The following is a 25782-nucleotide window of genomic DNA, read 5'->3' as shown; positions in this document are numbered from 1 at the left end:
CCATCCGAGTTGTTTTTTCTTCTATCATAATTGAATAAGTGATTTCACATATTTTCTGTTTTCTTTCGTTTGTTTTTGTGATTTCGTCGTCTCTGAACGACTCTGTTTGTTTTGATTTCCCGTCTTTCTGCGGTGTGTTTGATTTCCCGTCTTAGTGCGGTGTTTATTTGATTCATGTTGAAAGATTAGCTTTGAGCAAGTGCAGGTCTGATCAATGACAATGACTTTGGCATCTTCAACGTTGCAGATCCGGAGACATGAATATTCCGGAGACTTGAATATAGTCATATTAGTCATATTTGTAGGCATATATACTTTGTTGTTTTATGCTATTAACATGGATACTGTGAGTTTGTTCACAGATTCATCCTTTTTATTTTTAGCGAATTTGAATTTGTATTGTATCAATATACTCTATCAATTTGAATGAATAAATATCGTTTATTTTTGTCAAAAAAAGACAAACCCCTACTACACAACTTGCAAGTACATTCATTCATATGATTATAGTCGTACTAGTCCCTTTATCTGTTCTGAAAAATAGTTGTATTTAAATGGAATGGAATACAACTTTAGTACTTATTGCTTTATCCACCATGTACACCGCTCCAAATCAAAAATATTGAAGAATTGTTGTTGACACATATACATTGGCTGAGAAACAAATAATTTATCCAAATGCCCCTCGGCAGTTAACTGCCGAATTATGGAACCGGCTGCAGTTAACTACCGAGGAAAACTGAAAACTTCGGTAGTTAACTGCCGAGGAAACCTCAAACCTGTTTTTTTTTTTTTTACAAAAACCATAAATTGTCATTAATAATATTTATTGATTTTGAATGTTTCAATCATTATTTTGGTACGTTTCAAACAATTGCAGTATTATACTTATGCGTATGTATCTTAATAAGAATAGCATTTAAATCAATGTAAAAATTAAGCATTTGAATATTGTTTTGCACATTACTTAAATAAAAATAATAATAAAAAAATCGTTAAAATAATTGTGCACAACGATTTTTTTTAAGGTATAATATGTTATATTTTCTATATTAAAATAAGGGTTAAATATGTTTTTGGTCCCTATAAATAGACCAACTTTTCGTTTTAGTCCCTCTAAAATTTTCCTTCAACTTTTAGTCCCTTAAAAATTTTCCATCTTCACTTTGGTCCCTCTTTTAAAGTAAACTCATATGTAGAATTCTTATTTTTGAATCAAATTTTCCAAAAAAATTCATAATATTACAAGAAACTCTAGCAAAAATAATTAGAATTTTTTAACAAAACATGAATTTAATATGAATTTTTATATTTTTTATGGTTAAAAATTCATATTTAATTTATGTTTACTTAAAAAATTCTAAATTTTTTTGGGAAATGCTTTTACCATATTCTACACATTTCTGTACAATTTCATTAAAAAATACTAAAATTTACTTTAAAATAAGGACCAAAAGTAGTGATTCAAAATTTTATAGAGACTAAAAGTTGAAGGAAAATTTTAGAGGGACTAAAACGAAAAGTTGGTATATTTATAGGGACCAAAAACATATTTAACCCTTAAAATAATTCTGCACAAAGATTTTTTTTTATTTAAGTAATTTGCAAAACAATATTCAAATACTTAATTTTTACACTTATTGAAATGTTTTTTGAGTACTTAAATGATATTCTTATTAATATATATATATATATATATATATATATATATATATATATATATATATATATATATATATATATATATAAGTATAATATTGCAGTTGTTTGAAACGTACAAAATAATGATTGAAACATACAAAATCAATAATATTATTAATGATAATTTATGATTTTTATCAAAAAAAAAAAAAAACAGGTTTGAGGTTTCCTCGACAGTTAACTGCCAAAGTTTTCAGTTTTCTTCGGTAGTTTACTGCCGAAGTTTTCCTCGGTAGTTAACTACAGCCGGTTCCATAATTTGACAGTTAACTGCCGAGGGACATTTGAAAAAATTACTCGTGTTTCTGAACCAATGCATGTGTCAAACATCAATTCTCAAAATATTGAGCTCATACATAAAATAAAAAAATATAAAAAGAAAAATTAGATGAGGCCTTTTGGCGAAGTCAAGTCAATTTCAGGCCAGTGAAAGAGTAGTTCACTTAGACCCGCTCACGATAATGCGAATGAAACGGCAGATAAGCCTATTACTGGTTAAAAATGATTAAATTTTTCCTGCTTGTATGTGTATTCAAACAATTTTAATTTGGAATTGTACCATGGAAGACTTGCGCGGTACAAATACACATTAACTTTAATTTTCACAAAATTGTCATTTACATATTTGTTGACTGATTACTGATTAATCCCTCCTCTCCTCTCGATGCTTTCACAGGAGACGGTTGTCACGATATAAAAAGATATCCAATTTTTTCTGATAAAATACAATTGATAATATATTTAGTTCCTGGTCATACATGAGAAACAGTTCCCTCTTATGGTTTTATTTATTTTCATATTAAAATGCACAATATCCATATAAACACATCTTGCATGAAGGTGAAGAAAATGCAATCTCCTTCTCAAACGTGGCCTCCATCTGTCTGTGGCTGATAGGTTCGACGCCTAAGCTGAGAATCAGCATTTGGTTGCTGCAGAAATATTCTTGTTGGATCATTAGGATCAACGTACCTGCATAATGTTTTCAAATATAAATCCTCGGTTCCTGGATTATAAACAATACAATCCATACCCTAACAGACTTAACCAAAAAAAAATAAAAAAATACAAGTTTAACTTCCACTTACGCATGTCTCATCATCTCATCGACAGGAGTCTGAGATGCCTGTAAAGGATCCACACGAGACTCGGTCGGCACATTAGCATGTTGATTATACTGTCTCACTGAAGCAATCAAATTGAAGAAAAGAGGAATGAAGGTTCCACATCCTCCCTCTTTGAATATGATTTTAAATGAGTGTGTGGAGTAAAGAGCCCTGTGTTGATCAGCTGGGACCACCTACGTTGCAATTTTATAAAGTTAGAAAAAGTTTTAGGACAAAAGATTTTGAATACAACAAGAAATAATTACATAATATATAGGAACGAAAACAGGGTAGCAAATAATGGGAAATTAACTTACAGGCTCAACAAATCCAGAAATATTGTTGCAGTGAAATATTGGTTGGTTAAATTTTTCACCATTGATGTACAGCTGCAAAAGGATAGGCATAGAGTAAATGTCAAAGACAGACATGCATGTCAACTGAATATACGTTGGCAATTGAAAAATAAAAATAAAATGGTGAACTACATTTTACCCACTTAAAGTATACCGCTCATTCTCAACCTAACTACCCTTAAAAACAAAATGGAAAAACCAAATACTAATATCAACTATCAAGTATTTGGATGTCTCGGCTAATAATCTGTCACATTAACATAATAAAAACCTACACTCTCAGTAATCAGCAAATGACAATTTGCCACAAACATTTAACAGGCCTAAAACTGTACTGTCATATTCATAGCATTCATGATTTCACATGGGTAATAACAGAAGATATAGGAGAAGGTAACACGAAAAATATTCATAAACCCAATAATTTATTATGGATAACAAAGTTGTACAAGTTAAGCATTGGTTCTGCTACTCGTAGATTAATATATAGATTAATCATTAATCAACACATCCAGCATAGAGAAGGGTACATTAAATTGTCTTGGCAGAATAAGAAGAGTGTAAAATTTAGCTAAAAGCAAACTTAGTCTTTAAACAATTTAAAGCGATGAAAGAATAGTATCACATACCAAAGGCATGTCAAAAGCATAAAGTCCATCAACAGGACTTTTAGCAACAAAAACCATCCGTATATTTGACAAATAGATGATCCCCTTTGCTTTGAGACGACCCCCGTGACTTCTGACCATTTAAAACAAAGTCAATAACAAAATAATGCATATATTAACTTGTATAAGATTAAGATAGACTGAAACAAAAAGTGGAATTATATATTTACACAAGACAAGAAAATATTTAATAACTATTTATTTTCTTGTATACTTGCACCTCAAACAAAGCTTAGAAATGCTCCAAGTTGCAGACTTGTGTAGTTTACAATGTTTTCATGATTATGAACAGAACTCACATATTCTTCATTGATATGTCAAGCAAACGATACGAAAGTGTTGAGTATGTATTTTGTATGATTGTATCAATCATATAACCCACATCAGTAACTACATTACTCACACGCTCTATATTTCTTCTTTTCCCCTCGTAATTTCCCTATGGTTTCAACAGGATATCAATGCAGTAAATTGGTGAACCATATCCTAACTAGGATTTTCTTTGTTTAGAAACTTGCTGACATACTTTTCCAGTTTTCTTAAGGCTCGGTTTGATAGTTTGGAGGCGAGGGAATAAGAGGCTTTGGAGGAGGGAAAAAATGGAAAAGATAGAAATCTTCCATCTTCTTAGAGAGAGTGATTTAGAATTGAATAATAAGAGCATACTTATGATTAATATATTCTAAATTTTGAGAGTATCATAACAACATGCGAAAGATCAGTGATACTTGAAAGCTGGGCCTAGCCTTGTAAAATGGCCATTAGTGTAACTCGAATTAATTTCGACTAATAATCAACCAACCACAATTATGATTTAGAATTATGCAACCAACAAATCCTATAGAAGCTACTGAAACACAAAATTTCCAATTACTGCCACAACCTATGCTAAATATAAATTCTAAATTTCTCAAAAAGGAACAATAAATAAATATAATTTTCCTAAATTGAAGCAATACAATAAAGAGAAAAAGAAGAAGAATACCGACCCAGCACCAGGAATCTTGTCAACTTCAAATTCGACGCCATCTCTAGCCAACACAAACATCTCGTTCACGAATGCAACTGGCATTCCATTTGGGAACAATTGTGGATTCAAAGCCATTGAGATTTCAAAATCGATCGAATTAGGTTTTCTGCGTTATGTTTAAGAATCAAGAAGAAACGTGAAATCGCACGCGTTGCAGGTTTCTAGAACACCCCAGACACATAAACCCAATTTTAAATAAGATCCAGGTCGGTTCTCCAAATTATTATTATAATAATATTTTATGGTAAATATTTTTTTTTATTTTTTTAGGGAATATGAGATTAAGTTTTGCTAAGTAGCGTTCTAAAGATATTCGATAAAAATTCAAAAGAGAAAATTATTTGTAAATTTTACTTAGAAAATAATCTTTCTTTTTTAAAATTTCAATGCATTCAATACTCAATTTCCAAGAAAAAGTTTATTCTCTAAGGTCTGTTTGATTCGAGAATTATGAGAGGAGGGGAGGGGAGCGATTTCAACGGAGGAGACGGAAGATATTTTAATTAAAAATGTGTTTGGTTCAAAGGGGAGGGGAAAATTATTTTACTGTTTTACCCTTAAACTTAATTAAATAAGGATAATAAAGTAACGAAACAATAACAATGTAATCGATAACAATACGATATAAACAATGGAACATTGAATTAATAATAAGGGTGTTGCAAGTAATAATAAAAGTCTTTTTTTTTTTAGAAAAGTAATAATAAAAGTTGTTACAATGAAAAGTTGTTAATAGTATGAAATAAAATTGTTACAAAAATAATATAACCTAATAATAATAAAATTTGTTATAAAATAATATAACATATAATCTAATAATAATAATAATAATAATAATAAAATAAAAGTTGTTATAAGGATAATACTATAACCTAATAATAATAAATGTTGCTATGAAAATAATATTGAGATTTTAAATTAATTTAAAGATAATTTTGGCAATGCAATACAATTTGCTCCCTCCCTCCCCTTCTAAATTAATTTAAGCATGATTTTGGCAATGCAATAATATAACATATAACCTATTGTGTGTTAGTTTTTACCTTCTATTTAAAATAAGCTTGATGCGAGTGTTCTTATTTGATCTAGCTTATTTGATCCAAGTTTATGTACTGTTTATAGCTATCCACTGTCTGGATGTTTGGGAGCCTACTCTTATGTATTTTAATTTTGAAATATTTAGAAATGTTTACCACATCTTTTTTGAGTAAGCTATACTGGTGTTATTATCTGTTAAGCTGGTTGTTACATTTATTTTGTTTCAGTTTAACAAATAGATTGGAATTGGAATTCATGAAAAAGTGCTACTTAATTGACTTTAATAGATTTTTTTTAAGTGAACTTACTTATAGATTTGTTGTAAATCACTAGAATCCTTATCAGTTTATCACCATAATTTATTTTTTCCTGTCTCAATTGGTATCACGGGCCTTCGATCCAGCGCACACCATGGCAGCTAAACACAATCCCATGAAAATTTTGAGTGCTATGGAAATTGAAGACGAGATGAAAAAGGGTTTATGCTTTGTATGTGATGAGCCTTTTATTCTAGATCATGCAAAGAGCATTAGTTTCGTAGTGGTAGAGATGGATGAGGAAAACGATACGCATTTTTCTAAGAAATTCCAACCCGAAGCTTCCTCAGAGGTCAATAAAGAATATTCCACACATAATCTTGAAATTGATTTCCAAGAAGAAAGTGTTGCTCTTTGCTCCTGATGATAACATAGCAATAGTGAATGGCGCTGAACATACATAAATTGCTCCACCAACCATTCAGGAAGGACAAATTGTGTACTACAAGTATTCTATGATCTTCCCTATACAAGTTTGATACCTATATGTGTTTCTGCTAAATGTATGCTCACAGGAAGGTTTAAAACACTTCACTTCATTGCTTAAGACACATTACAAGACAAATGTCTATTCCCTTAGCCTTGTTTTGAGCATTTGTTTTAACACTTTAGCTATGACTCATGGAAAACAGGTTCATGGTATTATAGTGCCATATGGCTTCGTTGGAAATAAAAACTGGGGTAATACCAAAATATAGTTAATTTAGAACTAATTTACAACTTACCAAGGGTCTGGTTGGTAACACGCATATGCTAGCTTATATAACTTATAAGCTCGCATGTCTAAAAATAAGTGGAAAAATTTCTTCATGATGTTTATATTTACCATCTATGACAAGATTGGATCTATCAAAATAAATTTACAAGAAATAGAAGTGCAATCTCATCATGTTCTTTGTGATTTCTAAAACTTTGCAGCAATGAGCTACAAGGCAGTTGTTGATAATGACTCAAGAATTAATGGGTGAAGTTATGGAAATCATATAAATGTAACCCAACGAACACATTTCTATTTGAGAATGAGTCGATAAAATCCCTGGAAATTACTAATAAGCATTGGCAAATATCATGTGTCCTAAAGTAGAGACTCTTGTATGCCTTTTTCATTCTAGAGAAATGGTAATTTGGTGATAAAGGCTGAAGTATTATTGAAACAATGGAACAGCTATAATATTAATAGGGCTATATATACAATAAATGATCTTATTCCATCTTGCAACAAAAGTATTTAATTTAATACAAACTCTCACATATTTGGCAGACAATAATTAACCTCATCAGAAATAAGACTAGTTCAACACTTATATTGTACTTCTTTTCAGTTGAAGAATTACATTTCACTTGCTTGGATGTGTTTTTCTCTTTGCAAAGAACATGACAACCTTTGAAGGAAACAATGATTTCTTCTTCTTCTTTTTCTTTCCATCTGAAGCTGGTCCAGCTTCAACATTATTATTATTATCAATAGTAGGAGAAGTAGTAGTAGTAGTTGCAGCAGTAGTGGTAGTAGTAGTAGTATCTACAGGAGATTTTCCCTTTGAGGAGTTTGGTGAATCATTTACATTCACAGTTGCAGCAGCAGCTGCAGCAGCATTAGCTTTTCTTTGTTCTTGTTCAGCTCTCCATGTCCTCAACTCTTGTTCTACAGCTGATTTTCCTTCTGCAGCTTTCTCAGCATTCTCATTTGCAATCTTAAGTGATTCCCTTCTTACACACAGCTCTTCGTTCAGTTCTTCCAACTTCTCCAAGCTTCTCAATTCAGATTCCTTTGCCATCTCAATCTGTGAATTTGCAGCTGCAATTCTTAGATTAGCTTGTTCCTCAGCCTTTTGAGTTCTCTTACTTAGCTCATGATATTCATCTAATGTGAGTGTCACAAGAGATGAAGAATCAACTTCATTTTTGTTGCTTCCTCCTCTAGCTGATTCACTTCTCTCCAATGCTTTGATTGAATCTTTAGCCAATTTTTCAGAAACTTTAGCAGCTCCTGTTATTAGAGATAAAGTTAGTCAAGAATTAGAGCCCATTTGTGAAAAAAAAAATACCTATTTCTTTTCTTTTTAAAAGTTCTGTAAAAATTAATCGCTAAATTAATGAATATCAAAATCACTTTTTTACCAGTTTTCAATAGGTGAGATATTTCAGTAATACCTATTTCATTTTGTGTTGCTTGTAATCTACTTTCCAATGTAGCTAAGTTTGCTTTGGCTTTTTCAGCTTCTTCTTGTGCTTCAAGAAGTTGAGCTTTAGCAGTTTGAGCTAGTGATTTAGCTTCATCAGCTTCTTGTGCTGCTGCTTGAAGTTTCTTAGGTAACTCAGCCATAATCTCTTTTGCTTCATTCTCTTTCATTTGAAGAAAAGCTATTGCTGATTTTGATTTCTCCAGTTCAACTTGAAGACTTGTGACTTTAGCAGAAGCTTTTTCTTCACTTTCTTTAAGGTTGTTGAGAATCAACTTTTCTTCTTTTAGTTCTGATTGAAGCAATATTGAAGCTTCTCTTAAGCTGTTAACCTCATTAGTTGCTTTTTCAATGTTCATCTTTACTTCCTCTAGTTCCTTCTTTCTTTCTTCATTGGTTTCATCTTCTAGTTTTGATTCCATATATGCTGCTAACTCGGTTTTCAAATCAAGCAACAAAGAGGAAGATGCTTCCAATTTGGATTTGAGAACTCTTGCTGATAAAACTTGTTCATTTAGTGTCTCTAGCTCCTTTTCTGATTGTTCAAGTTCAAGCTTATAGTTTTGAGTTTCTTCATCGATGACGCCCGATGCTTGTTCCTCGGCTGCCAAGTGCGCCGTTTGAGTCGAAATCAATGACTCCTTTGTTGCAATTAACTCAGCTGTTAAATCTTCCACTGCTTTTTCAATCTCCTTGGATGCTGCAACAGCCTCCTCAGCATTGTTGATAGCTGCATCCCTTCCACTCACTATAAAATCATACTCTTTCCTTAAAGAGTCCAATTCTTTTTTCAAATGTTCCAATTCCGAAACTGCGGCACTATGCATTGATTTTTCAACCTCAAGTTGTGCTTTGGCTTCAAAACTGGCTTCATCTGCAAGGTCTTGCTCCAGCTCCTCAATTTTTCGAATCACAAGTTCCACTTCTTCTTTCACCTGAAGCTCATCTCTTTCTACACTTTCTAAGTTGAGTTTGAGTTCTTCTGTAAGTTTCTTAGTGTTTTCCAATTCTTCAGCTGTATTTGGTTTTCCAAATTCATGTCCAATCTTGCTTCTCTGTTCACCCAAAAAGAACAAAAGAGAAAGAGAGAAAAAAATCATCTGGTTTAGGGAATTCAGACTTCAAATTGTGCATGCCTCAAAGAATGAGAAACTACTAAAAAGTAATGTATAGAGAAAATATCATTCATCCACTTTGCATGAGCACAATATGTTTTTACACAATAGCGATTTGTTCAAATTCAGCCATGCTATAACCGCTATTTAACAACACTAGTCCATTATAAGATTTTATAAAACTAAGAAGAAAAATGTCTAAAGCAAGAATATAATTCGATGACATACCTCCAGACTTTGGGTTCTACGGGTTTTCCAATCCACTATTCCTCCAAACTTGGACACAGCATCTTTGACAGATTTCAAAGGTGCTGCTGTATCAATTACATTCTTAAGACCAGAATCACAATTTGGTGAAGTTTCATCACCAGTCTGACTGGGGGATTCTGGTTGTGGCTCCATAGTTTTTTTTTCTTTTTCTTTTTTCAAAGTGGCACCTCTTCTTAAATACTATTTCTCACAGAAATTGGGAGTGCCACCAAAATGTCTGCAATTCAAGTTACCATTGTTAAGAAAAAGAAAACAAATATGTAATGAAATATAACTATATAATAGTATGTGATGAAAATTTTCACAATGCAGGATGGTGCCCCAAAATATTATTGTATAACATGTGGATAAAAGTAGTGCTTACAAAACCATATTATATGCATGTAAGAAGCACAAGAATGTAAGAAGGAAGATATAAACAAAAAGGGATTAATCCAACCTGAATTAGAATTGAAGAACAGGAGAAAAAAGATGATGCAGAAGAAGAAGAAAGAGGGAAAGATGATCCTATTAGAATAAATAATATGTATTATAATTTATATGGTGCATGTCATAGGGTACGTTACTGTTGAGGAGATGAAGGAGGATAATTAACTATTTGCATTTTTTAATTATGTGTGTGTTCCAAACTCATGCAACGTCCTCACAAACTACCACCTCTACTAGGGAAAACAAAACCACATTTAAGCACGTGTGGTGTGGGATCACCACACCTCATCATTTTCCACCACTATTTTTAGCATTGGCTACCACCATTAAAATAAATATGATATTATCTATATCTCTACAAATATAACCTCTATTTTTTTACTCAGATTAGGTTTATTAATTTGTCTTATTTCATTGTTACTATTTTACTCTTAATTTGTTACAAAGTTTCCCTACATCTTATAGTAAATTGTTTTCGGTTTTATTAGTTAAATTATAATCAATTAAAATTCATAGATAAGATATATATTGATTGGATAATCTTTTATACTATTGGACAAATATCATGCAATTGGTTTTGTGGGAAAGTAGGAATTTTCATCGTTACTTTGGTAATTTTATAGTGATTAATTTTTCTCCTATATAAATGTTAGCAAGAGATACATGTGTTTGAGTTTGAATGTCCCCTTTTTCAAACTTGAATACTTTCTTCCTTGAACAAAAAATTTAATCGATGGGAATGAAATTGAGGATCTAATGTCGTTGTGTTATGTCGTGTGTTTTCTACATCTGAGCCTCAATTTCATTCCCATTGATCTCACATTTATAAGTTGGAGCTTTGACATTAGCTTTTGTGACTTCATGGTAGAAACATCGCATTTATAAGAAGAAGCTATGTTTCCCATTCCATGGGAGAGACTTCTCTACATAATATTTATCGCATATATTTCCGCAAATACAAGGACACAAAAACTTCCATCACAAGTAACCAAAAGAAAAAGAGAAAAGATAGATTATGTCATCCTCGTCCTTGATCAGAAATAAAATTATAAAAAATGCTATATTTCATCACAAACCATAACAATCAAACAATGCAAAAGAAACAATGAATATAGTTACCATTAGAAAGAGCTAATTATTATTAAGAAGGCATGCAATGCAACAACAAAATCATGAAATGAAAGGGAAATTAATAAGGAAATGAATGAACCTGGAATAATAGAAATGTAGAATATGGAAAGAGAAGAGATGTGATGATAAATTAAGGAGGAAGAGCAGAGAGGAAAGGAGAAGCTATAATACGGTGGAAGAAAGAATTGTTGTTATTGTTGAGGCGATGGAGAAGGAAGGAACAGCTCATTACTTTCTCAAATTTTCTTCCTTCCAACTCATCAACCAATGCAAAATATGCTATGCAATACAAACGTTAACATATCTTTCCACCAATAACATTAATTCATATTCAAACACGTGTTGGGACACAGCATGTTACACCCTTTTCCACCACCATTTTACTTTTCATCTAATCTTAATAAACACAGATATAGTTTTGTTCATTTTCTTACTACCACATCCTAAAATCCTCTTCATTATTTCAACAATATTCGCATTATGAAATCATTTTATTCTATTCTTATTATAGTAATATATATCTTATTTAGTTTGTCTTATGATAGTATGTATGAAGATAAAATGAAATTGAAAATACATGAGCATATAAAAGGGCGAATAGGAAAACTAGTCATCAAAATTTTACCATCTTTAAAATTGTACATGTTAGTCAAAATAATCTTTTCGTCAACTTTTGTCATTAAAGACTCTAACCTTACACGTAATATGACATGTGAATTCCACATATCTCACATCAATTGACATCATAGAATATGATAAATAAATCATAAATGAATATATTATTGTATCCTATACAATTTACAAAATGGCGCTACTTACTGTATGGTTCACAATATTTCTCTATACATTTGCATTCTACCATATAAACAATGGAAGTTATAGCATACAAAGGGAATGAAAATAATAGTAGCAGGTTGTGATATTAATATGATAATTTCAGCCAATAACTGCAAGCAAGCTTTGTCTCACAATTGGAATTGAACATAGTATAGATCCAAATATGCCATTCAAAGCATAAGCAATGGCACAGAATGGGAGAGCCTCGGGTTCCTTGGCAGACAATGCTGCTGTTCCAAGCCCATGAGCACTGTACAAAATTTATTCAAGAGCAAACAATCACATATGCATGAAGAAGAAAATAGTTTTCTATACTTGTATGCTACCCGAATCAACACAAATTCTTCTTATCCATACCATTTTAGTTATGTTACGAGTTTCACAATGGATGAGATATGACTTGAAAATGAGTTTATAAGAGTGAAGCATCCCTCACCTTACAACCTGGTTTCGTAAGGTTGAGTTAGCTCAACCCAAATTTTAAGATGGTAATATGCTAAAATCCACTGGGCCACCCCCTATCAGGTCCACTTAAGTCACACTCCAGATGTCTAGTCGTGGACGTGAGAGAGCGTGCTACGAGTCTTACATTGACATCTCTCATCTTACAAGTCGGTTTTGTAGGGTTGAGTTAGACCCAACCTAAATTTTAAGACTACTCGACAAACTACGTATAGACTAAATTAAAACGGTGATATGGGAATTGTAAGACTCCACATCTCTCCACCAAAGTGCAAAATCCAAATGCAATTTTAGTGCCGGATGCAGAGGTAAAGGCTTTTTGGTAAGCAAACAAAATATTAGTTACTGAAAAAAATACCTAGAAGCAGTTGCTATTCCTCGAGCAATCGGATCACTGAATCTGAGTTTATCAAGAGTTGCCTGCACAAAATTTGCCCCAACCAGACCAGTTACTACAACCACTGCTGCTGTGAGAGATGGATTGGCACCTGTACACAGAAAATAGAAATTTTCAATGATGGAACTAAAGTACAATCAAATACAAATCAAAATTTAGAGCATCCATTTAATGATTATTGGGATGAATGGATGCGGTGCATACTTACCATCAAACAGAGACACAATGCTGAGGGCCAATGCCACAGTTATACATCTGGGTAGAATGGACACTGTTAAGGATGGTTCTAATTGAACAAGACGTCCAACAAGGGCGGTTGAGTACAGTGAGAATACTGTTGAGATGATGACAGAAGTGAAAATCTCAGCCGCATGCCTTTTCACAAGCTGAATATAGAAAACAAACCAATGGTTAATGAGTAACAGTTTAGCCGTTATTTAACTACAGTATGAGAGAGAGAGAGAGAGAGAGAGAGAATGTTGGAAAACAAGTTTTCTATTTGGCTAATGATTGGAAGGAGAATTAAGTGTGTACAAGGATATGTACACTATCCTATGCTATTCGAGTTTGAATTCATATCCTGTTTGGATTTGACATTTTTGAGTTTATTTACTGGCATAAGCATTTGTGAGACTGTTTTTGAAAGCTTATGGAAACATCTTATCAAGTGTCCCTAAACTATTTTCAGCTTATTTCCATTAGTTCTACAGGATAGCTTATGAAAACAGCTTATAGCTTATATGGAAACAGTTTGACTTAATTTGACCTTTTGTTATAAAATAGCTTAAACATAAGCACTTATATAATAAGTGTGTTTATGCTATAGTATAAGCGCTTAATTCAGTTGTTTCCAAACAGGACCATTCAACCGAAATCAAACTTTAAATAGCCTAATGATTTACCAAGAACAAAAAGAAAAAGCGAATAAAAGGTATGCTGTGAAAACAAACAAGACATTATTGTATTTGTCTGCGTTAGTTTTTTGCAGAAGTATAAAATTTATTAACCGAGGAAACCTATAGAAGGTTTACCTTTCTTTGCTTGAACATAGAGAAGGAAAAGGAGAGAATAACAGATCCCAAAAATCCCATTAAAATGTCACCAGCTCCAGGATTGGCGGATGCGTTGGTAAGGTAATATCCTATGAATGTTGAGAGAAGAGTCAACAAAAACTAAAGATATATCATGCCGAAATGGCTTTGACTATAAAATTTCCCGGGCATACGGGTCGAGAAAGAGGAACCATGATGTGAAAGCAAAGCTAAAGAAAAAATGACTTGAAATTTGTTTCATATATTTATCAGTAATGAGAGGATTTCTCACTTGATTTATGGTGAGATGCTTTCTGAAATACAATCACAATACAGCACCATAAAATGAAAAACTCTTTACTGACACAACTTTACAATAGGACTAATTATGTTTTAATCCCTCAGCTTAAGAAAGTGCTCGATTTTGGTCTCTGAAGTTTAAAAAGTATCTTTTTTCTCCTCAATGCCTTTTTTGTTTTAGTCTCTGCAATATCTTTATTTCTCATTATAGTGTCAGTACTATTTTTTTTAGTCCCTATATAGTACATGGACTAATTGAACATAAATCAAAAAATATACATTATAGGGACTAAAATAAATCAACGAGTTGCATATTTCAAGACATTGGGGACAAAGAAAAACTGGTTTCCTTAGGTAACTTGCCAGAAGATTTGAAATGCTTGACTGTTTGTCATTCGGTGTTTGCAATCAGAAGGAAGTTTCAAACTTGTTGTTTCTGAACTTGAGTTTCTTTTCCTAGTTAATTAGCAACCAAAGTTGGCACCAACTTTCATGATAGAGTAATTACATAGTTAACTTCAAACATACCTAGAACAGGATCAAGCCCTAACTTTGAAAAATACCCGAAAGCAAATGCTGTCAAAACTGCGGATAGTGCACAGCAAATTATAGGATGGAAGACCTTCTTCACATTTGATGGCAACCTGAAAGAAAATAACAGCAACAATGAATCAACCTCAAATAAAAAATTGAATTACATACACAGTTGGTAATAAAATTCCGATAGCATAAGCATGTGATAAAGAATGACTTAATTCATATACACTGTCAGTTTAAACATTTTTTACACTGTCAATCAATCATACTTGTCATAACATTAAAAATGTTTGACTTCAATCATAACTACTTCTAAAATCACACATATGATTGATTTTGATTTGTTGACAGTGTAAAATGTTTTACACTGGCATTATATAAAAGCTAAACTCATAAAGGAATACTTGTTTTTCAATTTTAAACCTTGTGTGAATAGGGAAAAAGCAATTGTCAATTTGAATATCAGTAGTAAAAACGAATATATTTTACCCAGAACCAACCATGTAGCCTAACACCGTGGCTGCAAGCAAAAACGGAAGGCATGTTCTAGCACTTGTCCCTAGTAATGTTGGATAAAATAATGCACTAACAAATGATGTTAGGAGAATCCCAGTCCATGTCCACACTTCTACTTGAGAAAAAGGTGACGGCTTTCCCATAGGCTCGGCATCTATCAATTCTGTTTTCACAGCTTTTCGTACTGCTATAGCTGTGTAACCAGCAACACAAAGTGTAGCTAGCCATCCTCCAACTGAACAACATTATTAACATCAGTATCCAAACATCAAACATGCACCAAAATATGCACATTATACAGGAGATGCAGATTTTGAAAAGAAAACTTGGAGAAGAGAAGAATTGTCACTCAAGTCAATAAAACACTGAGGCTATCTAATTATTTAAGCATCTATAAGCCATTGATCAGCATACCCAAATTTAAATAAATTGTTGATCGAGGGTTCTGAATCAATCTATGTAATACTGACACTTCAGGTTGAAGGTGTGCACGACACGTTCGGTATCCAAAACTTGTATGACACTGACAGGTGTGGTTACATTCAACCACTTCCGTTTTCTCCAATTACTAAGGGTGTATCCGTGTCAGTGTCTGTCCGGTGTTTATGTATGTGTCAGTGCTTCTTAGTTCTCAATATCAGGGATCATTTTGGAATTTCATTAGTTTCAGAGACCAAATTGCTCAATCCCTCCCTACCCTACCATTTCGAGGACTAAAATGGTGATTCACTCAAGATGGTCACTCGCAATGCACACTCAGAGCAACTTAGCCAATCGAACAATAAATAAATAACCAAGAAATACATGCACCAACCTACAATAAGACCAATTTTGATGCCAGAAGCAGCAGGTATATCTTTAACAGAAAGAGGCAAGACAACCAAAGAAGGAACATAGAACAAAGGGAGCCATCTCTGAATGAACATGAACGCAGGCTCAAAGAAGTTCATCACTGATGTAGCTGCAGATGGCACGGTAGAATCAAGAATAATCAAAACTGAAAATATACAAAACATCCCAAACAATGCACTAGGAAATTTGATAGCAGCTGCTACAAATGCTTTCTTCAAAAACTTATCCGTAGCAAGAAAAAGCCCCAGAGACACAATCAAATGTAACACCCCAAACACCTGAAATTTAGAAGCAAAAAAATTCCAAAAAAAGTCAAATTTATTACAGATTAGATGTAGTGGTATATATGGTTCTAAGCGGCGAAAATTGATTATGACTGAATTAAATTTTTAAAATTCATTTTTAGTTAAAATCAATTTAGGGTATAATGATTTATGTTTGGATTGATTCACATGAAACTGAGTTGAATAATAAATTTGAGCAATAAAATCTACTAATCCTATATAATCAATTTCTATAGTCAAAATCAATTCTAATCGAAAACTCTCGAACATACTTAATAATTCTTTTGTCCCTCATGTCCAACTGCAGTGGTTAACCCTACTGAATTCAAACATTTACATAGAAACATATAGACTCACATTATGAGTGAGTGAAGAAGTGTTCCCAGAATCAGTTTCAGCTGATTTAGGTAAAAGCTGTTTGCTTTTTGAATTTTCTTGAGAACCCTTGTGCAAGAAACTGGAATTGAGCATAGTAGGAGTTGTTAGGTTACACAAAATGGAACGTTTTTGGATACAAGGGAGAGAAAGAGGGGTTGATTGTGTATAAAGGGTGAGGGTGGTTTTATGGTGAGAAGTGAAAAGGGAGTTGTGGTGAAATAGGTTGCCATGGAAGTGGTAAAGTTTCTACGGCTTCAAGAGAAAGGTATCATTGTATTCATACTATCTTGTGGGACCTCAAAGACAAAATTTTGTTTTTTTCTTTGTTTTTTGAGGTGACCTGATAGAGAACTATTATGGACTAGAATTGTATGGACTAGAAATTATGATATTAGATAGTATTTTGTTTGAATTTGGTTATATTTCTACATGGCAATGACATTAATTTAAGAGGTTGGCCTTACGCATTGGTTAGGGTTCGAATATTCGATATGTTGATGTTTCATACAAATTTACTATTTAAGGTCCTTAAAGAGTGTTACACGGACATTCTTTAGCATTTTCCTTGTTGATATTTCATACAAACTTACTAATGATGCCAAAAAGATTAAATCTCATGGGATTATGATTATGATTGTGAATTTGTGATAGGTGGGTGAATTTGAGTAAATAATCTAATGGCTTAATTATTTTATAATTACCTTAACCCAAAATTACACATTAGACATAGTGAATGTTTAGATTATCTTTGGGAGATATTAGTAAAAAAAAAACAAAAAAATTATCTATGGGAGAAGTCAAAAATGATTCTAAAGATTGATTATGGCATTTATAGTTTTTGCCTCCAAACTGATTTGTAAACTAAAGTTTATTAACTAATTAACTTTCATGTGAATATATTTAAAACATAAATCACTTTTCTTTAGACTGGCTTTTAACTAAAATCAAAATCAATTTTCGCGGTAGAATCAAACTCACTTAGAAACATAGACTCACATTTTGGGTCAGTGAAGAAGTGCTCCCAGAATCAGTTCCAGTTGATTTAATTGAAAGTTGTCTGCTTTTGGAATTTCCATGAGCACCCTTTTGCAAGAAACTGGAATTGAGCCTTGTAAGAGTTGTTGGGCTACACATAATGGAGCTTTTTCTAATGCAAGGGAGAGAAAGAGGGGTTGACTTTGCAGAAAGGGTGGCATGAAAGAGTGATGGTGGTTTTAGAGAGTGGTTGGTGAGAACTGAAGAAAATGGAGTTGTGAGGAAATGGGTCGCCATTGAAGGTGCCAAAAGGGTAAGTTTCAAAGGTTTCAAGAGAAGGCATTCATACAAGTAATGTGGGACCTGAAAGAGAAATTTGTATGGACAAGAAGAACAAGTGATGATGATGAGATGAGACCAAACTTTACATCCATAGACTTCTCTTTGAATGTTTTTTACTTACCTTGAGTGGGAAATTTTAATGTTTTTTTGGTTGTTACTTTCAAAAACTTTTCAATGGTGCCAAAAATATTTTATCCCATAAGGATTATGATTTGAATTTATTTTTTTATAATGTTTTGATAATTGAATTTACTTTTTCTTTTAACGGGATGATAAGTAAACATTTGAATGAGAAAATATTGCAAATTTTGTATCAATAAACAATAATTTAACTATATATCATTCATCCATGATCATAATATTGTAATGCCATTAAAGCTAATGAAGATGTCGATTTAGGCGACATAATCGGTCGAAATAGAGAATTGAACATAAGGACCCTTCAATACTTGTCTTCCAATGCCAGTCAACTAGGAAGTCTAAAACACGAGTAATTTTCTGATATAGACTTGATTCACCAACACTAGCAAGTCGGAATCTTTTAGATTCAATTGGAGTTATATCATCAAAACTGAAATTACCAAGCATGGAGTTAAATGTGAACTATAATCCGTTTAGAGTTCAAAACTACAATTAAGTAATGGAAATAGTAAAAAAAAAAAATTAAAAAAAAAACATCATTAAAATTAATAATTATTTATTGATTTAAATAATCCCAAATTAACATAACACACCTACATACAACTGTTGTTTCATATAGTTTTTACCTAAAACAAAATGTAAAAATTGCATGATGTAGAAGTTTGCAATCTCCTACATATCGCACACATTCTAATCAATCCCGAGCTTTAAGAAGTCCAAAATCTCATAAAGTAAAAAGTGATAAATATATCGTGAGCTATATTTATTCCCCGTAGAATTGTCAAAAGCCCAGAAGCACGACAATCCATATAATGGACATTGCTCAGGTTCACTAGCCGCATTTCTTAGTTCAACCAACCACTAACATTTGATGCAGCAGATAGGGCATGAACCAGTGTTCACACTCTACCTACAATCCAGGTCGTTTTTTGTCGTCAAAAGCAAGATAAATTACGAATGAGGGATCATATAGGATAAACCGATCCTAATATTACATATGACCAATCGACTTTGATATGATTTTAACTAAAAGCTACCCAAAAACAATAACTTGTTGCTATTTGGTTATGTTATCTTCCTGAAAAGCAACATCAAGAAGGAAGCTAGATCCTAGTGAACACCCTGCACAGCCTCTGTCTAACCACTCTATTGAGTGCCTTCACCCACATGCTGATCATTCTGGCCCTCCCCAAGATCCTCGTTCCTTGGTATCTCCCCGAGTCTCTCCTGTAGAACCAATATATCTTTGTATCAGATAGCAGATTCAATATTTGTACTAATATTTTCAGTTATTAAGAATGCAATTTGAAAGTTATAATGGCCACATAGTTCCACTAGATTCTTCCTCTATCTGAACCAGGGTTGAAACGTCTGTTAAATCAATCCATGCAGACATATTTTAGGTAGCACATGGTATGGGTGACAGTGACGGTGCTTGTCAAACAAGCAGAATAGTCAAAATCCAGATACCAAAACACATCAAGATTTCAAAATCACCTTGAGGGAAGCATTCTCAGAACGTATCTTCTCGTATTCACTCTTGATCCGGCTCAGTTCAGCACGGAGAGAGGCATTTTCTTGATTCAAAACCTCAGCACGCTGAGCTAGTTCATCACATTCGGCCTGAGAACCACCAACAAAAACATTAATTTCAAATATGCCAATTATAATCATCCAGTCAGAAGTAGGAAAAGGCTAAACTCTATCACCTGCTTTCGCAACCTGGATCTACGTGCAGATTCCCTATTAGACTGCTTCCGCCTTTGTCGTTTAAGCTCCCTTTCATCCTGATAGTTAACCAGAAAAGACGAGAGGTTTAGCAAAGTAATAATGCAACAAGATAATATATCCTGTTGACAAAGTTAACCTGTAGCCAAAGTTGTGAATGAACACCATCTCGTGGCCCAGCATTAACCATTCCTCCAGCAACTGCAGTAGAAGGTACCTTTCCGTGCATTGCAGGAATGGTGGATGAAGTTGGTGTTCCCCAATAATCCATTCCTATATTTAAGTTAGTTGTGGGACCAGGAACTGTTGTGAGAGGACCAGCAACAGACATAGGTACGACAGACATAGTTTGGTTAACAACTGTATGAGGTGTATTAAGTGCGCCATTTTGAGGCACTGAACTGCCATTTTGAGATGGGTCATCTGTAATACAGCAAAACATTTCAGCTTTAACAAGCATAATTTATTGATATACGATTATACTCAAATCAACACAAAATATTTACAAATGTAACAATATATATTAGACCTTCAAAAGAATCCTGCCTCTCCCCGAATTTCAATTGAGAGCCCTGAAAAAACCAATTGAAATAAATACCATGCATGCATATAGACAGTGAAAAATCAGCAGGAAAAAATAATTAATTTTAGGCATCACTTGGAAGATATACATGCCAATATGTTATGTAGAAAGCCCCCTTTATAGTAAGATATGATAGATGTCATTTCTGAAGATCAATTTAAACCTTCTTAAGATTCTATACAGGGTGGATCATGAACATACTGTATTTTGCATGGGAGGAAACCCTGATGATTTTAATTATAATGACATACCACAAAATGAACATGTATGCATTTAGAATAAACATTTAACGCTTTAGTAAATATATCAATTCATATATTAACTTTGTCAGACCAATGGTACTGGCAATCAATTTGAAAACCTTAATTAGTATATCAAGCAAATTCAACAGACAATGTAAAGCTTTGTTAGTCCAAAGGATCAATTGGAAGATGTTTTAACCAAGTCTTTGGAAGGTCCTTGGATAAGTTTTTTTTTAATGGTAAATGTTACTTTGTTAATTGTTATGTTAGTTTTTTCTCCTTGCCAGGACTTGGACGCTGGACCCCAACTACTTAACCCTTGGCTCAAACCAATTAAGCTACCCAACCCTCCCTGGTCCTTAGATAAGTCATTGTTGGAAATCCCGCCTTCATTGCAGTCTGCCCGTCTAGTTGCGGCCTTTTGGTTGCCTTCATTGCAGCCTCCAACACTTCCATTGTGTTGGGTGTATATTTATCACTTCATGCCTAAATAAACATAGCTACAGTGTGTGGTTTACACCTAGATTCCAAAATACACATCAACATAAAAGGGTATTACATGTGTCAACGGTATATGGGCAAAAAACTACTAAACCAACTAAAACACTTGATTTTTGTTTGAAAGATAAATTAGGATCAATGTTAATAACGACGAAAGCCTACACTTCTAGATGCATGTATCGTTTTCCTGAAAATGCTACATTTTAAGATTTGACTTACAATTGTGCTAAATCTATAATTCCTCAACAGACTATAAAATGATAAGCAGTAGCTATGCACCCTACATTTTCTTTTCCAATTCTTTATTCAGACACATAAGACATTTAAAAAAATTAACATGTTAGGAAATGACTTTAGGCGATAACATGTCAACATCCATTGGTTCTTTTGTTGTTTTACAACAAAATTTTATCCTCATATTGCTCAGAAGATATTTTCATAAATAAGCATGCAATAGAAAAAAAGGATGAAAGGTTGTGTCACTTCTGGTTTGGACAAACATTGACCATGCAGTCGCCAACTAACAAGTGGCACAGAACTTACATTCTGGGAGTTTTCATCGCTTCCTTCACTAGTGCCTTCACTTGCACTCTCCCCACTGCAAATTCAAGTTTTATATCAGAATAGTAGTAGGCAGCATAAAATTGTAAATAGCAAGCTACAGCACTCAAGAAACTTAAATGAAGTGATTAACTATCAATTATTGACCCTACCAATAAATTTCCTGCACTAGACAAGGCAATGAAGCAAAAATACTGATAAATTATTCATTATTACATATCTACAAACAATTAATTGACAGGAATTCAAGCAAGGATTACTGGATTACTTTCATTCAATTAGAAGAGGGCATTATTCAACAAATCGATCAATCAATACATTGCATCTTACCTTTTGGAATGAATTCCATTAGCAGATGCCCCTGGTGTTTTACCAAGCTCATTATTTTTTCTTGTAACCATATTTGAACTACCCAAACTTCCTTTTGATCTTTTGATTGGTAATTTTTCCTTCACCTCATGAGGTTTACCATCAGCTTCACTGCTGCCTGGAGTATTCCCCTGCATGTCAATGCATAAGTTACTTTCTGTTCTGCATACTTGGATGATGAAAAGTCCAGAGTAGGAGAGGAGAATAAGAACAAAGGCAAAAGAGGAAGTGCAAAAAAAAGTGAAGGACAAAGAAACTCACTGAAGCATCCACCATACCATTTGGAGAAGGCATGGCATAAGGACTAAAAGGATAAGATCCCTAAATAAATTCACAGAAATGTGTAAATATTTGTTAATGAAGTATAGATTATACTGATCAATCGATTACAATACAATAACCTCAAGAAAGCATGGTCTACGAAAGTATACCGGAGGCATGGATGGATGAGCATATATGCCACCATGGGGATACATTGCGACATAAGGATGTGGTGGGGTGCCATAGGGAGGCATCATATGCTGCATGTAAGCATTTCATCAATAGGAAGGATGAAGGAAAATTCAAATTAGACATTTTTTTAGTATTGGTGTAGCAAGCTATACACAAGTAGGTTTGGAAAACAATCAAGGAAATACACACGTGCACGCATGCATAAAAATTATCGTAGATGAAAATAACCTCTAAATTACAACATTAAACTAAGTTCATACCCATTAAAAATAAGATATATCATCAAAATAATCCATATATAATAATATTAAAATAAACTTAGATTAAAATTAACAAAAAGAGATATTAAACTTCAACACACACACACACACACGACACACACACACACATCAATTAATTATGTTAGAAGCAATAAAAATAAAGGACATCAAAGACTCACTAAACAAATATGCCCCAAAAAAAGACTCAGAAAACAATTAAACATAGTGGTACTGTTAAAAGAAAATATAGTTTAACTATGGGTGATAACAAATCTAAAAAAAAAAAGTGAAAAAGGAGAGGAATTGGGCCTACTTGGCCCAGTTAGAAAACCCTGACTGTACTGTTTGTTGACTGGAGAGGAAGCAGTGAACAGTTCAGCTGTCACCATCACATAAACAGAGTTCTGGGTTTTCCTCCAAAACCCGACACAGATCCCTTTCAATTAAAAATTTAAGATTTTTGCAAAAATTTCGAGTCAGATTTCTGGAAATACTGCTGCGAATTGACTAGCAATTTTGTTGCAATTTTCAAAATCATGGAAGGACCCTGCCACTCCCAATCCCATGTGCATCGCCACACAGAAGGAGCTTCAAAGATCACGGGATAGTGCGATGTTACGAGGTGACTCGTGATTCTGCAAGCACTGATTATATCCTTTTTTCCTGTAGCTGCGTACTTGATCTACTTTATTTTATTTTATTTTATTAATGATTAGGAAAATCATGGAAATTGTAATTATCAAACAATTTAATTTCAATATGTTAATGTTTTTATATTTTATATGTGATAAATTCTTCTTTACTCAAATTTTTAAAAAGTTTGTCACACACTGATATTTATACCACTACTCATACCCATGTCATGCAACTTAAATGCTTAAACACAAATGGACAGGCTACTTCCAATTTCAATTTAACAATGATATTATATTGTCAAGTTAGTAAAAGCAATAAATATGTCTATTGACCTTTGGTTTACACAGCCGAAGGAATATGGATCCCATTAGGTTTTATAGGAAAAACTATTGATGGTAACGGCAGTGATGACATCAGTGACAACATTAAATGTTCGCCAAATCCCTTAAGAATTCAGAAACTGAGATTGACCAATAATTATGTACGTGGCAATTACCTGGACACCCCACATATATGGGTGAGCTTGGGGACTTGATGCCATGAATCCAGGTGGAGGTATAGAAGGATATGCCTGTAGAATGAAAGACTCGTGGATCAAAATCCAAGCTTGACATTAATTAAAACATATACGATTACAAAGACTTTTTCACCAAAAACCTGATAGTTAGCCCATTCGGGATTAACTGCCGGAGTGCCAGTTGTCGTTGAAGACTGCTCCTGGAAAAGTCAACAAAATGTTTTTGGCATCACATATATAAAGTACAATCATCAAAACAAGAAAAGACAAAAAGAACCCACAAAGACCTGTGACGTAGCAGCTGGAGGCGTCTTAGGCTCCTTTTCTTTTATCGTTTTATCGACGTCGTTGCTGCTCATGATTTTGTACGGATAGGTTCCTTACAAAAATTTATACACTAAACCATTCTGCACCAATTACATATCTTACATCACAAGGCAGCTAAAAGGATAACATTCTCCATTGAAATTGGCAAATAAACGCCACCCATGATAAGCTAACCCTTTTACACACAATTTTCTTTAAAAAAACACATCATGATTCTGCTTCTATGTTGAGCTATTCCACAAAATTTGAAGATAAAATGCATATATTACTGCATGAATTAATTGTAGTGAAATTTAGGCTCTGTTATTGTGAAAAATAGCGCATGAGTCTTTAGATGATAGTGGATTAAATTTGTATTGTTTGGTTAAATTAACAGTCGAACTAGCCGATAAATATGAAATGCCACAAAAACTATTTTTAAACAATATTTAACATTTTTCAATTAGGATCCCTAGGGTAAAATTGAGAGTAAAAAAACAATAAGTTACAAGCTCAAATGCTACTTGAAGTGGCTTATCAAAAAACGCTATAAGCCAGCAAAATAAAGGTCAATTTTGATCATATGAGCTTATAAGCTATCAGCTAGAAGCTCAAAATTCCATCTTGCCAAACAAATCCTTAAACAACTAATGCATTCCTTCCTTCCCCCTCAATTAAACCATAAAAAAATTACCCAAAATATAATTCTTTTAATTCGATTCCCTACGATATTTCCTCAAAATCAGCAATTTGGCATAGTAATCATTGGTTCTCTTCATCTCTATACTACATAAATTTAGTCCCATCAAAATTGAGCTGACAACAATAGAAAATTACCAAACACTAAGATAAATTTGAAACAGAAAATAAAAAATAACGGTGACAAAGTGAAACTAGCACATCTCTAAGATTGCAATGTGAATAATTGAAATTAGGAAAATAAAAGTAGGTAGCAGTGAGTATGAGATGAAATTACCGTTGGAGAATCGTCAAAAGTGAAGCATGGTGTTGAAATCTGATCTAATTGAATAAAATATGCGATAATTTAAAATAAAATTAAAAAATTATAAGAATTTAGGGTATGTAATTGGGAAGAGATGAAGAATTAGGGTTAGGGATTGTTGGTGAGTCACGGCGAGGAATGAATGAGTTGTCCGGCGTCGATGTACACTTGGCAGTGCTACTCAGATTATGATTTGATTTGATTTTGCAAACCCTTTTTTTGTTGCTACG

The 25782-nt window shown here is 33.2% G+C and overlaps 4 protein-coding genes across 8 annotated transcripts; all 4 read right to left on the bottom strand.

Moving 5' to 3' along the window:
- Nucleotides 1-2387: 2387 nt before the first annotated feature.
- Nucleotides 2388-5057, bottom strand: LOC25501534 (UPF0664 stress-induced protein C29B12.11c). 2 transcript variants are annotated; one of them, XM_013590785.3, is made up of 5 exons: nt 4821-5057; nt 3793-3904; nt 3125-3196; nt 2790-3001; nt 2388-2673 (listed from the first exon to the last, which is right to left on the bottom strand). In XM_013590785.3, exons 1-5 carry the CDS (start codon nt 4934-4936, stop codon nt 2565-2567), a joined length of 621 nt encoding a protein of 206 aa, XP_013446239.1. In that variant the 5' UTR covers nt 4937-5057; the 3' UTR covers nt 2388-2564. The 2 variants fall into 2 exon arrangements, with proteins under 2 accessions (XP_013446239.1, XP_013446240.1); XM_013590786.3 differs by having other exon boundaries at nt 3793-3901.
- Nucleotides 5058-7401: 2344 nt separating this feature from the next.
- Nucleotides 7402-11617, bottom strand: LOC25501532 (protein WEAK CHLOROPLAST MOVEMENT UNDER BLUE LIGHT 1). Of its 2 annotated transcripts, none has more exons than XM_024772533.2 (4): nt 11421-11617; nt 9740-9998; nt 8368-9451; nt 7402-8203 (listed from the first exon to the last, which is right to left on the bottom strand). In XM_024772533.2, exons 2-4 carry the CDS (start codon nt 9911-9913, stop codon nt 7554-7556), a joined length of 1908 nt encoding a protein of 635 aa, XP_024628301.1. In that variant the 5' UTR covers nt 9914-9998; nt 11421-11617; the 3' UTR covers nt 7402-7553. The 2 variants fall into 2 exon arrangements, with proteins under 2 accessions (XP_024628301.1, XP_013446237.1); XM_013590783.3 differs by lacking the exon at nt 11421-11617 and adding an exon at nt 10221-10408.
- Nucleotides 11618-12078: 461 nt separating this feature from the next.
- LOC25501531 (plastidal glycolate/glycerate translocator 1, chloroplastic) lies at nt 12079-18325 on the bottom strand. Of its 2 annotated transcripts, none has more exons than XM_013590782.3 (8): nt 17932-18325; nt 16236-16551; nt 15395-15656; nt 14897-15012; nt 14069-14178; nt 13246-13423; nt 12999-13128; nt 12079-12428 (listed from the first exon to the last, which is right to left on the bottom strand). In XM_013590782.3, the coding sequence occupies exons 1-8, from the start codon at nt 18205-18207 to the stop codon at nt 12278-12280; spliced, it is 1539 nt and encodes a 512-aa protein (XP_013446236.1). In that variant the 5' UTR covers nt 18208-18325; the 3' UTR covers nt 12079-12277. The 2 variants fall into 2 exon arrangements, with proteins under 2 accessions (XP_013446236.1, XP_013446235.1); XM_013590781.3 differs by lacking the exon at nt 17932-18325 and adding an exon at nt 16915-17170.
- Nucleotides 18326-18932: 607 nt separating this feature from the next.
- LOC25501530 (bZIP transcription factor 16) lies at nt 18933-25782 on the bottom strand. Of its 2 annotated transcripts, none has more exons than XM_013590779.3 (13): nt 25526-25782; nt 24531-24650; nt 24384-24443; nt 24223-24297; nt 22809-22898; nt 22639-22698; nt 22339-22508; nt 21991-22045; nt 20651-20693; nt 20261-20544; nt 20103-20180; nt 19891-20016; nt 18933-19620 (listed from the first exon to the last, which is right to left on the bottom strand). In XM_013590779.3, the coding sequence occupies exons 2-13, from the start codon at nt 24600-24602 to the stop codon at nt 19540-19542; spliced, it is 1194 nt and encodes a 397-aa protein (XP_013446233.1). In that variant the 5' UTR covers nt 24603-24650; nt 25526-25782; the 3' UTR covers nt 18933-19539. The 2 variants fall into 2 exon arrangements, with proteins under 2 accessions (XP_013446233.1, XP_013446234.1); XM_013590780.3 differs by having other exon boundaries at nt 20339-20544; nt 25526-25781.

Source organism: Medicago truncatula, chromosome 8 (genome assembly GCF_003473485.1).
Source record: "Medicago truncatula cultivar Jemalong A17 chromosome 8, MtrunA17r5.0-ANR, whole genome shotgun sequence".
In the NCBI taxonomy this organism is placed as follows: domain Eukaryota; kingdom Viridiplantae; phylum Streptophyta; class Magnoliopsida; order Fabales; family Fabaceae; genus Medicago; species Medicago truncatula.
This window is presented reverse-complemented; position numbering and strand designations above follow the sequence as displayed.

Coding starts and splice junctions, on each gene's coding strand:
- LOC25501532 (XM_024772533.2), bottom strand. CDS start 9,913: ATGGAGCCACAACCAGAATCCCCCAGTCAGACTGGTGATGAAACTTCA. Junction 9,452..9,739: donor GTAGAACCCAAAGTCTGGAG/GTATGTCATCGA, acceptor TTGGGTGAACAG/AGAAGCAAGATTGGACATGA. Junction 8,204..8,367: donor AGCAACACAAAATGAAATAG/GTATTACTGAAA, acceptor CTCTAATAACAG/GAGCTGCTAAAGTTTCTGAA.
- LOC25501531 (XM_013590782.3), bottom strand. CDS start 18,207: ATGGCGACCCATTTCCTCACAACTCCATTTTCTTCAGTTCTCACCAAC. Junction 15,013..15,394: donor GGCTACATGGTTGGTTCTGG/GTAAAATATATT, acceptor ATTTTCTTTCAG/GTTGCCATCAAATGTGAAGA. Junction 12,429..12,998: donor GGAATAGCAACTGCTTCTAG/GTATTTTTTTCA, acceptor AATTTTGTACAG/TGCTCATGGGCTTGGAACAG.
- LOC25501530 (XM_013590779.3), bottom strand. CDS start 24,602: ATGAGCAGCAACGACGTCGATAAAACGATAAAAGAAAAGGAGCCTAAG. Junction 22,899..24,222: donor CATATATGTGGGGTGTCCAG/GTAATTGCCACG, acceptor GCTTACATGCAG/CATATGATGCCTCCCTATGG. Junction 20,017..20,102: donor GATCCAGGTTGCGAAAGCAG/GTGATAGAGTTT, acceptor GGTGGTTCTCAG/GCCGAATGTGATGAACTAGC.
- LOC25501534 (XM_013590785.3), bottom strand. CDS start 4,936: ATGGCTTTGAATCCACAATTGTTCCCAAATGGAATGCCAGTTGCATTC. Junction 3,197..3,792: donor ATGCTTTTGACATGCCTTTG/GTATGTGATACT, acceptor ATCCTTTTGCAG/CTGTACATCAATGGTGAAAA. Junction 3,002..3,124: donor TTTCTGGATTTGTTGAGCCT/GTAAGTTAATTT, acceptor ATTGCAACGTAG/GTGGTCCCAGCTGATCAACA.